Source organism: Mytilus californianus, unplaced genomic scaffold (assembly GCF_021869535.1).
Source record: "Mytilus californianus isolate M0D057914Y unplaced genomic scaffold, xbMytCali1.0.p SCAF_1, whole genome shotgun sequence".
In the NCBI taxonomy this organism is placed as follows: Eukaryota; Metazoa; Mollusca; class Bivalvia; order Mytilida; family Mytilidae; genus Mytilus; species Mytilus californianus.
Window position 1 is genome coordinate 85,146,021 of NW_026262581.1, and position 12,556 is coordinate 85,158,576.

Here is a 12,556-nt window from a genome sequence, read left to right on the forward strand (position 1 = left end):
TTTACAGTTTTCCTTTTATTTGTCTTCGTTCTATTTAGTTTCTTTTTGTCGTATGACTTTTGACGTGACTCTGTATCTATGCATCCCGCTGTCGGGTTTTTGACTTCCTGCGTTCCTGATGAAGATATGTCCTGAGGTACGATTCGGACGCAACAGTGTTGTTTCCGTTTTGTTTACCTTTGAGTTTATATTTTACTTATTTTGTACTTTATCTAGATTGTTTATAATATAAACGGCATGTACTATCAACTACACAATCTTTTTTATCTGCGTCTTAGTCAATCAATTTTAATCTACAATATTTTGTTGGCTTCTGTATCAAATCTATTATTAACTTCAATACTGTTTTGTTGACGTCTTTGCTAGACTTATTTGTATGTTTGCTTGAATTTTGAAGTCAATTGTGATGTATGTTTATATCCCTTTATAGCTTACTGTTCGGTGTGCGCCAAGGCTCCGTGTTGAAGACCGTACTGTGACCTATAATGGTTTACTTTTATAAATTTTGACTTGGATGGAGAGTTGTCTCATTGGCACTCATACCACATCTTCTTATATCTATTTACACAGTTTTGGCTGCTAAATCCCAAGATCAATTTAAAGATATGTCTCTGAAACTACAAGATAAAATGTTTTTTAACTTTGCAGAAATGTTTATTTGGATACCTTAATTCTCATTTGATAATGTTCCGGTGATAAACATATAACATTGTTGATAAATAGTTCCAATAGCTGTATGTAAACCATATGCAAATGAAAAATCACATTTTCATTCCTGTGAAAATTAAGGTCAATACAGTCTAACTTGCTAGGAATAATGCATGTTACCTCTCCACATAAAAGACTCAATTGGTTGCAATTAAAGCTAATCTGAGACAATCTTTGATTCTGACTGTCCAATTTTTTTAAATCTTCCGAGAAACAGTTCAAACAAAAACTCATCAAGTATACCAGGCTTATAATGTTTTACGCCATGTGCGCGTTTCTTCTACACCAGACTTATCAGTGGGGCTCCAATACAAACAGTTGTAAATTCCACATCTAATACAAAGTTAAAGAGCTTTAGAAACCAAACATTCCGGAAAGATGTGAAAATACGGCTATGGCAATTTATACCTGGGGGGAAGAAAAACCTTAGTGTTTCGAATAATTCAACGTTTCATATAAAGTATATTTACAGAAATGAACAAATAAGGATATTTCATGTCATCACAAAAGTGCTGACTTCTTGGCTGGTGATAACCTTGGGAACGGAACGTCCAACGGCAGAGGCATTAACCAAGTGGTTGTTAAAATTCATCGAAGATACCAGATAATTGTGTACGCCTGACGCCCGTTCTGTCTTCAGCAAACTCATCAGTGGCGCTCAAATTAAAAAAAAGTCTAATGGCCAAATCGCAAAAGAAGTTTAAGCGCTTATTGTGAATAATTCATGTTTTATTTACAGTAGATTTACAGAAAGTGAACCTATCAATGATATTTTCCGTCAATACTAAAGTGCTAACTACTGGGCTGGTGATAACCTCGAGGAGGAAACGCAAACTAATTTGTGAAAACTGCATCTTCTTATTTATATTCATCAAAATGAAATTTTAAAACATGACTACTTCATAAAAAGGTAGTTTGTTTACACCCGTCACAGTTAATGTCTTCTTTTGAAAAAAGTAGTTATTTACTAGAAAGAATTTGATGCAAGTTCCATCTAAATGTTTTCAGCCTGTAATCGTCTATATGAATAAATACCAATTTTAAAATTGAGTGTTTTGAGCTGACACAATCTTAATTAAGTAACAATTTTTCAGTTTTAGAAACATGGAAGTTTATCTTCCTTTCTATTATTATTAATGAATCTATACATATGTTTTGTCTTTTGCTTTCAATCATAATGGATGGTTTAAGTTAATCTTTTACTTAAGATTTTATTGTTTTATCTGATTTAAAGGGGAATCCCTGGAATACTGGCTATAACTCTTAAAAAATGTATTAAGAGTTATTTGAGCGTTGAATCTATCAGTTATTGAAAAAGTCACCAAGCATTTATGATGTTTACGTTTGATTATGAGAATGAAACAGCAGCATCTAAATAAATCGGACAAATTTGAATCCATGAGGACTATAATATCAAAAATTACATTTTTATTAAAGAATCAAAATGCATAAAGATAGGCAAAAGATACCAAAATAGACATTCAACCTCATAAGTCGAAATTAAATCTAGAACGGCATTGCAAAAAAAGAAAAAGAATTAAAAAAAACCCAACGGTATACAATACACAACATAGAAAACTAAAGTTTAAGCAACACAAATACCACCAAAAACCAGAGGTTATCTCATGTGCTCCCGAAGGGTAAGCAGAATCTACTTCAAATGTGTCACCCGTCGTGTTGCTCATTTCAGATCAAATCCAGTTATAAGTCTTATTCGGTAGGTCACGTTCGGAGGAAAGGGAAAGGGTTTGTGGTTACGGCAATTGGATCATATCCGTCTACATTTGCATAACGATCAACCTACATAGAAATAGAAAGTTCACAATTGGGAAGCTGAATTCATCTCTGTTGTCGTAACGTTTAGTTCTCAGCCGACCCTAATTGTCAATTTTTCGATGTAAGTTTAGATATAAGGCAACCGTTATTGTATCTGTTGTATCCTTTATTTCAAGTTCGATGGGATAGATGCGTTCAACATATTCACCAAACTTTGAATTATAGCGAGCTGACATCATCTATATAGAGGAAAGTGAAGTTCAAGGATAATGCTTGCTTCTTTTTGTTATTCCTCAGAAGCTTTGGTATAAATTCAGCCTAATAAGAATAAAGGAACAAATTGACAAGAAGAGGAGCACAGTATGTTCCCATTAGAATCCCGATTAAAAAATCACGTCCTCAAAACGTAACAAATATGTTGTCAATCAAGAAGTCAAGCATCTTGATATTGTCAGATTTTTTTTTTGTTTGAATCAGAGTTATGGTTTACAAGAGAGGCGAAAAATACCAAAGGGACATTTAAACTCATAAGTCAAAAATAAACTGACAACGCCATAGCTAAAAAAGAAAAAGACCAACAGACAAACTACAGTATTCAAAACATTACATAGAAAACTAAAGAATGAGTAACCAAACCCAACTAAAAACTAGGTGTTATCTCATGTGCTCTGGAAGGGAAAGCAGATCCTACTCCACGTGTGACACCCATCGTGTTGCGATTTATCCCTACCAAAGACAAGATACTTGTATCTACGTTTACCATTCTTTGTTATGAAACAAAGCAGGATCCATTCTTTTAATTTGTCTTTTAGTTTGGATTCGGGAATATTTTTGTAAAGATTTTTTAATACTACTGCAAAATCTTAGATTGAATGAACTGTATCTGATCTTTGGATTTTTTTAGTATCCACCTCTGATTCACATCGCCTTAAGATAAGGTAGTTACACAATAACTTTGAAGCCCGGCTTTGATCGTTGATGTTTATAATTTAGTAAGAGGTTTCGTGGAGCACAAGGAAGAACTAGCAATATAACGTTGTTTGTAAGGACACTTATGTACTTATGTAATTTAGGTATCCAATAAAGTGAAGGAAGATCTAGTATTTCATCTTTGGTTGATAGCTGAAAAGGTAAAAACATATCATTCATACATCATGTACATGAAATGCTTATAAAAAAAGTTTTGGGAATGACTCTTCTAACCAAAAAAATATAAATGTTGAAAAAGAGAGGCGGGAGATTACAAACGGATATTCAAATGCATAAGTCTAAAACCAACTGACAATGCCATAGGAAAAAACGAAAACCGACAAGAAGACAAACAACACGAACCCGACCAGGAACCGGAGGATCTTAGATACTCCGGAAGGGTAAGCAGATGCTGATCTATATGTGACACCCCTCCTGTTGCTCGTGTAAGTACATACCCGGTAATAAGTCGATTTCGGTTGTCACAATTGAAGAAAAGAGGACGGGATGTGGTTACGAAAGTTGACATATATCCGTCGTTATTTGTGAAACATATATTCTATAACGGTCAAACATTTTGAGACGGCGTCCATAAAATTTTCAACGGTATGATTTCAACTTCACGGCTTGCAAATACTGTATTAATAGCTTCCTTGAAACCAGCTACTCTCTTTCAAAAAAATTGTGAACGGAAATGCAAGATTTGTAGTATCGTATCAATTCAGAGATATATACTATCCTTATTCATGCGCTGCTGTCTGGAATGTTGCTACTAGTACCTAGAATTGTAAAGCTTACATTTTGGAAATTGAAATCATTTCTTTTGTCGTAAAGTTTTGTTCTCAAGCGACCCTCATTGTCAATTGCTGGATGTAACAGTACATGTGGCATCATTTATTTCAGGTTCGATGGGATAGGTGCGTGCATCATAGTCACCAAACTTTGAATTATTTAGTGAGCGGGCATAAATTATGTAGAGGAACGTTAAGTAAATGGATAATGCTTGCTTCTTTTTGTTCTTCCTCATAATACCCTGTATGAAGTCTCGTATGAATACAGAAACAAATCGGCAAGAAGAGAATTACTGTAGGTTCCCATGGGTATGTCGATTGTTTGTTGGAAAATTGGGGGGAAATAAACTGGACAAAAATGGATTGAATGATGCTATTATATTGTTACAGTACTAAGCGATAGACTATTTATCTGTATGTATTTTGTTTTCAAATACACACGGCAATACTCTAGAAGAAATGATCTGAACAACGATTATAGTACAAGCTTATGCTAACAGAGAACTTACTGCTATTGAGAGCATGTACAAAAACACACACTGATATAAGCTTACTAGCTTTTACTACTGTTTTAACGGTACCCCAAACCTGGTCATATTTAATAAACATTAACATAACCATTAGTTTTATTGTCCTTTGGTATCTTTCGCCTCTCTTTTACAAAAGGTATGGCTGACCTTATTTAGAAACTGTTGTAACCGACACAGGATCAAAGTATCCCTCATTTCGGAAGGTTTTGCCATTTCCGTTGATTTTTACTTACCAATCAATTAATATTTCCGTTGTAAAATTGGCTTACAATCTTTTTTAAAGGCCACTCTATGATAATAGATAAAATTCAATAAATATAACAAATGGTAGATCGAAACCCTCTTTTATAATTTGCAGCATTCCAAGGCCACTTCACATCTGTTTTCGTTATTTGAAAGAGTTAACAAATGCATATTTCAATAGCTCTTCTTCATAATATGAATCAGATGATACCAATTAGCTTCTTTACGGCCATCACATTTCTTAGCAGCTTTGACATCAGTTTAAGCATCTTCTTATCAATAGTTGGAGTTAAATACATGCAATATTTCCATTTCCGATCATGTGGACATTTTCTATAATGATGTAAAACAACATTATGGGATCTAAGTAGAATTCTGAAAGAAAAATCATAATGAAAAAATGAAATCATGATAATTACTATAAATGCTATTGACATAAGTAAACGCGCTTCCCATTATAGCTTCTTCCTCAAAAAGACATCGTTGAATTTATGATATCATAACAACGATATCAATATGCACCTTTTACTGCTTGTGTCGCAGCAAACATAACATCAACCGTCGATATCGATTCGATGCTGTCATCCAAATTTTATACCTGGTACGTTTCTTTTAGTTAAGCTTGTTAAGTTGTCCGTATTAAAAAACTTCTCTCCGCATCAATCTTCTGTTAATGTTGTCGATATCGATAATCGATATTGAAATTTCCCTTGTAATGATTTACTCTTGGTTAGTTTACTATGGATACATTTACGATATCGCCCGTCTTTTCGCCGCCTTATATTTGTGCCTTTTGTTTATCTGATACAGTTGTCCATAAATTCAATCTAGTTTATCCTGGTTTGCCTATTTAAATTGTCGATATCGTTTCAATATTTATTCCATATTGACATTTAAAAAAATTCTTCATGATGTTCTCTATTAATTTCAAATTGTTACGTTTTTGTTCTTCATTAAATTTTGCAATTTAACAATGTAAAAACAAGGATCTAGTCGATATCCACAAATTATGTTCCAAATGTCTATCTTCTACATTTATCTATATAAGATGTCGATATCGACGGAGCTCAAACGTAGGGTCATATTGAGAATATGGCGGGGTTAAACATGTTAATGAGCGCTATCACCTTCCCTCAATCTAGGACAGTGGTTTAGCATCAAAACATAATTACGAATTGAAAAAATCAGTTGATCGACACGAAACAAAACGGCAAATAGACAAAATCACAGAGTACCGATAAAAGAGTACTTACAACTATTCAAATCATGTTAAAAATTTATTTGAACCAATAAATACGCCATGTTTCCCTGTTTAAAGTTATGAACCGGTTCACATCGCATGTATTGGAATTTTACACAGTTACTTGTAGTCATGTTTGTACTGAATGGCATGAAGATTGCCATATGGCATGAAAACGCTAGTGACATTATTAAACGCAGTCTTTGCAAATTATGAATTTTGATATATATATTTTATAACGAATTCAAATAAAAATTAGAGAGAATATTTCAAGTGTGCATACAAAATTATAGGTCAACAAAAAAGACAATATCATGGACAAAAAACGACTAAATGACTAATAACAATAACAAAACTACAATTGAAAATACTAAAGACTGAGCAATTAGAAGCACACCAAAAACTAGAGGTGAACTCAGATGCTCCGGATGGGTACGCATTCCCCCCTTTCCATTCTCAATTTTATTCACATGTGGCACCCGGCGTGTTGCTCAAACAAGTAAACATCTGGTAATAACTCGCTTTCTGTAATATCTAAATCGATAAGATGAGGACGGGATTGTGGTTTTGATGAGTGGAACATATCCTAAGCCACATTTGACAAAGATATTTCATAACAGTCAACGAAACCATAATGACGTCCATAAAACTTCCGAAGTGGTGAGGTCTTTTTTTACCACTTAGAACCCTTGATGCAATTGATTCTTTGTAAGCAATAAACCTCTATCAAGTAAATGGTAGGAAACACAAGCCATGGAATAACGCATCAACTGGAAGATACATATGCAAGCATTGCTGCAATGCTGCTATATAGAAATTAAAAGTTCAAAATTGGAAAATTGAAATCATTTCTTTTGCTGTAAAGTTTAATTCTCAGTCGAATTTCATTGTCAGTTTCTAGCTCTATGTAGGTCAATATATAAGGCATAATTTACTATATCTTTTTGTTATTCATTTGGATAAATGCAGTATATGTGCCTAAACTCTAAAATAGTCTAAAGTTATACCATAATAGGTCCAGCGTAGATTGAGATTTAAAATGAAAATTTGAGAAGAAAGACATATTTTAAACTTACAATCACAGTAATCTGTATCAAAACCAACAGAAAAACTTCAAAAAATAATCATGAAAGGAAAATGATATATAATGGAAAAAGAAAATCGATAGTATAAATACTACTTCTGAATTGTTTTAATTCTATAAAAAAAGAGTTTATTTGTTAATTGTTTATAGCTAAGAGCTGAATGTTTTATAACAACATATACAACTGGCTTAGTTAATATCTCAACCAATCAATAGGCCTGCAATTTGATTATCATATATATCGTTATAGTTAATGGATAATTCATATCATAATATTAGACCTTATGCCAGCTTCCTAGTGATGTATCGCACGGGTTGACAGACGTCATATCTCACAGAGGGTAATTTTGCCCTTGATTTTGTTTTTGTCTACAAGTTAAAGTCATAACTACATGTATAAATAATAAAAACTTCGGGTTGAATGCTAAGAAGACAGATTAGGGGAGGGTTGTCACCTTAAAATATGTTTAACTTCGCCACTTTCTATATGTGCTGGTCCCAAGTCAGGAGCCTGTTGTTCAGTGGTTGTCGTTGGTTCATGTCTGCCATATTTGTTTTTCGTAAATTGTTTTTTTATAAATGATGCCGTTAGTTTTCTCAATTGAATTGTTTCATATTTTTCATGTCGGGGCCTTTTTATCGCAGACTACTGTAAACCAACTTATTTTCGAGGATACTTTATTTCGCGTTTAGCCTTTTCTATCCCAAATCGCGGCGATTTAATTTATCGATTTTCAAATTTACTTGATGTAGTTAGACAAGGAAAGATCCAGATTTTAAATTTTCGCGACGATTTATATTCGCGTTATTTTTCTTCTCGCGAAGGTCGCGAAAATTAGTTGGCTTACAGTATACGGTATGGGTTTTTTTCAGTGTTGAAGGCCGTATGGTTGCTTATAATTTGAACTTTGGTAGATAGTTGTCTCATTGGAATTCATACCACTTCTCCTTATTTTTATAATGACAATGCCAAGAATATATTATATCTATTAAGTATCCCGTACTTTAATCTTCGAATCATTTAATTTAGAAAATTTAATCTGAAATAGGATAAACACAGATGTTTGGAAGACGAACACTGTCATTTCGAATAGTTGTATTTCATTTCTTTATAAAACCTTTTTGAAGATGAGTGTTAATGCATTTTATCAACCTTTACATATGTTGGATCTGTGAATGGCCGAAGAGTGCATAATCAGAGAAAATAATGATCCTTCAACTTGAGACTGTGAATGGTCGAAATTAAGATATGATACTTATGACCATGTTTTATTACTAGGGACCTTTCCATCGTTCAAGACTTGAGAGGTTAAACACTTTGAACAAAGAACCAGAATATCGTCCTCCATCTAAACTAGATTGGAAACAGTGTCATTAAAGACGCTCTTTCATCCTATGTTGTAAAAATTGTAAAAAACGTGATAAATTTGATAAAAGAATCTCTTGATTCTCATTGAAATAAAGGGATTAATATTGTGGATATCACATTTTGAAAATAATTTAGAAATGAACTAAAGGGTACATAATACGACTATTTCTAAAATAAGAAATAAAAGTCAAGTACTCGCACAGCGGTTTGTGTTCGTACCGGCCGATACAGCAGCAAATGATGTGGTGGTGGTATAACGTAAATACTACACGGATATTCTTCAGAATGAAATTATAAATTCTTCTTGATTTACTAGTTAACTAGTTCCTTAACTACTATCAAAGATCTTATCATAAACTTTTGTAACAAAGCATACGAAAAAAGTGGAAATGACTATTTTTTAGTGTAAAACTTATTTGGATGTTATAGATAAATTTCTCGCTTTTGATAGTCCTTTTAATTTCGGTTGACAGTTTTGCCTTTTCAACTCTTTACAAAACACTTCCACACAATCTTATCAAACAAAACTTTATATATTTAGTTAAATGGTTGTTTGAAAAATCTTATTGCAAATACAGTTGCTGCAACTCATATAAAGCCTTCTTTTCTAATGAGAAAGGTACATATGCTAGATATACTAACTTAAGGTCAGATGATATGATTAGAGCTGTACAATTTCCCCTTGACAACATATATGCACGTTTCAGTAATAAAGGTTAACGGCAGGTTGCAGGTATTCCTATTAGTTGGCCAAACTCAGTAAAGGCCCGCCTAAAGTCCATATAATTGATAAATTCAACAACCGTTATCTTGATTATATTTTTCACTGAATAAATAAGACATCTCTGAATATACTGTCGAAATTTACCCAACGGAACTTACTCTAAAAAATCAAATATTAACAGCAATAGCTGCCCTTTCCAGATTTAGATATTTCCGTTTCAACGGGAATCTCTGCCAAAAAATTACGACAAAAGGGATGAATATTTCGTTCCCTTCTGTTTTATTTTTTTTATTTTTTGGACAGTGCCATCTTACGGTGTTTATATATCCCAACACGGTGACTATGTCCGTGTCTGTAGTGAAGTTTTGGATTTCAATGAACGTAATCTATGTACTACTGGTCAATTATTTTGTCAAGGATTTCGTCTCCACAAATTACTTAAAACCTTTACTAAATTCTTTACAGATTTAGTTTGGAAGTTTGGTTGTACCTGTAAGAAACTTATAACCAAATTGATAGCACATCCTCAATTTTCCGATGATGTCGTTTACCGAGCATAAAAGTTTAGATATGATCTGGGTAAACTTATCGATCCTTTAGATAAACCTACCTTAAAAGGTTACCAATTTAACACTGTAATAATATCTCTGAATACTGTTTTCATATGTATAAATATTGATTTGTTATCAATAGATGAAAGCCCAACTACATAAATATTGATATACACATATGTACAGTCACGGTCCTAAAATCTGTCGATACCTATAGTTTGGCTTGCCCAAGGTCATGTTTATCTCTGACTTGAAATGGCGTCCTCACATTTAATCCATTGGATTTTTGGTGTATTCTGATTAGTCTTAGATGCATAAAATTTAATTAGTTGTTATTGGTTTTGAACTAGCTTGTCTGTCGTAACTGCGAATACACACAGATCTGTACTATATAGAAATAAGAAGACTTTTCTGGGGTTTTTTTTTTTTTTAGTTTTTTGTGCTTTTTATCGAACTGATGGGTTCAGCCCTTTTAACTGATTTTTATAGTATTTTCTAATGTTGTACTATTACATGTACAACACTGTCCCAGGTTATGGGATATAGCGCCAGCAAACATTTCTAACACCGCCACATTCTACATATGCCTGTTCCAAGTCAGAAACCTGTACTTTAGTGGTTGTCGTTTGTTGCTGTATGTGTATATTTGTTTTTCATTTATTGTTTTGTATATAAGTCAGGCAGTTATGTTTCTCGTTTGAGTTAGTTGTTTCACATTTTTCATTTTGGGGCCTTTTATAGCCTACTATGTGGTATCGGTTTTGCTTATTGAAAAAGGCGATGACCTATAGTTGTTAACTTTTACATCATATTGTCTGTTGTGGAGGGTTGTCTCAATGGCAATCACACCACATCTTCTAATTTTTATTTTAACATAGACAGTCATATTTAGCTATTACTTGTTCAATCGTTAAAAGTGTGTGACTTGATAAATTGTAGTCAATCGTAATTGACCGATGTTCATATCTCGTAAATCCAAAAACAAAATATACAAATCAAGATAAAAACATTAACCGAGGAAATTACATAAACTCAAAAAGGATTCAGATAAGGTGCTTCGACAGGGTAAGCAATGTATGTATCAATTGTCATGCGAATCCATATTAAATATAGAAGTCAAAATCAGGAAAATGTCATAATCGGTAAATTTACGGGTCAGACGTGTATTCTGGTACCTTGAAATCTAAGACCACGAATAGATGTTGATAGAATCAGTCTGTATTACTTGTGTACTAATGATTTAATCATTTATTCTCACAACTATGATGTAGCAGTTTTGTGTCTGTTGCAAATGCCAAGTTAATGAAATAAGGGTAATACAATGGATAAGCACTGGTCTGTTTAAAAGATAACATGAGTACGGAGGCTTTTCCATTGTGTCATTTATCTTAATTATGCATGTAATGTTTTTCCATGATAATCATTCTTTTCTTATCTTGTTCGTATTATCGATGAACACAGATAACCACCTACTTGTCTTAATGATGTATTCTTCTGACGTTTCAGTCTCGTTGAATTCTCGTTCAGGAACTATTTCCCAAACATATGATACAAGTGGAAAATATCAATGAATTTAAAAAATATTATAATCAAACTAAACTCTGTGAAAAAATTGTGTTCTTACAGTAAGTAGTATTCGGGCAATAAAGTTTTCAAATTTTATGACCAATCCGGTCAGTTTCATCAGTCAAAATGTTGTGAAAATGGGTGAGGGTACAAAGAAATGATTTACCAAAAATATGTACATCCCATATCAATTTTTTTCTTTTCAGAATTCTTAGATATGTATTTTTTCAATCATTTATAAACATAGAAGCTGAAATAATATGCTTTTTGTTCCAAAATAATGAGAAAAATCCCAAATTGACAAAATTGACAACAAAATGTTATAAAACTTTCTAATATTAACACCAACCTATAGTTTTTTTAAGTTAGATTTATTCAGATTGGTCCACTTCATCTTAAGTGAAAGTATGAAAAAAAGTTAACTTGTGAAACTGTGATTTTTTTCATGATAATAGCTCAAAAATGGGTAAAATTTGATGAAAAATAATAATAAATGGGTTACTTTCAAATGGCTGTAGCAAAATAAGAAGCGCACCACCATATGAATTTATCTTCATCAATTACTTTCTTACAATCATATAAACCCAAAAACCAGGTTTAGAAAAAAAGTTTAATTCTAGAATTGTTTGGCTCCTCAGAGGTGTACATCCTTAATTAGTGCACCAAAAACATAAATTAGTAGTTAACACATGGCAGATTACTGAAAATAAATTTTAAAAAAACCATTAAAACAAAATCATACGCACTTACAAACACTATGGGTATGCTGTTGTTAACTTTACATTGAATGATTACTGTTCAGACATTAACTGTTATTTACAAAATATTCGTACAAATTATCAAGTAAAGATATGTTACTGAAATTATTTGAAAGAACATGAAGTAAGCCATATCTCGATTAACACTCTAAGTAATTTTGAAATATGCATTAGAAAAGATCAAGTATTGATGCAGATGAATAGCCCTATTAGAGAGCAGCAATTTAATACACTAAATAGCGAATAA

The 12,556-nt window shown here is 32.7% G+C and overlaps 1 protein-coding gene across 3 annotated transcripts in view; it reads right to left on the reverse strand.

The window, feature by feature from the left end:
• Window positions 1-1,093: 1,093 nt before the first annotated feature.
• Window positions 1,094-12,556, reverse strand: part of LOC127725327 (uncharacterized) — a 59,630-nt gene continuing 48,167 nt past the window's right edge. Inside the window, exon 6 of one of the 3 annotated variants that reach the window (XM_052232264.1) lies at window positions 1,094-5,392. Coding sequence is in view for 1 of the 3 variants with exons in the window: in XM_052232259.1 (XP_052088219.1) it covers window positions 5,218-5,392 (175 nt within the window). In the remaining 2 variants the exon portion in view is untranslated. The remainder of the gene's footprint in view (window positions 5,393-12,556) is intronic. The other 2 variants (XM_052232271.1, XM_052232259.1) reach the window with 2 other exon arrangements.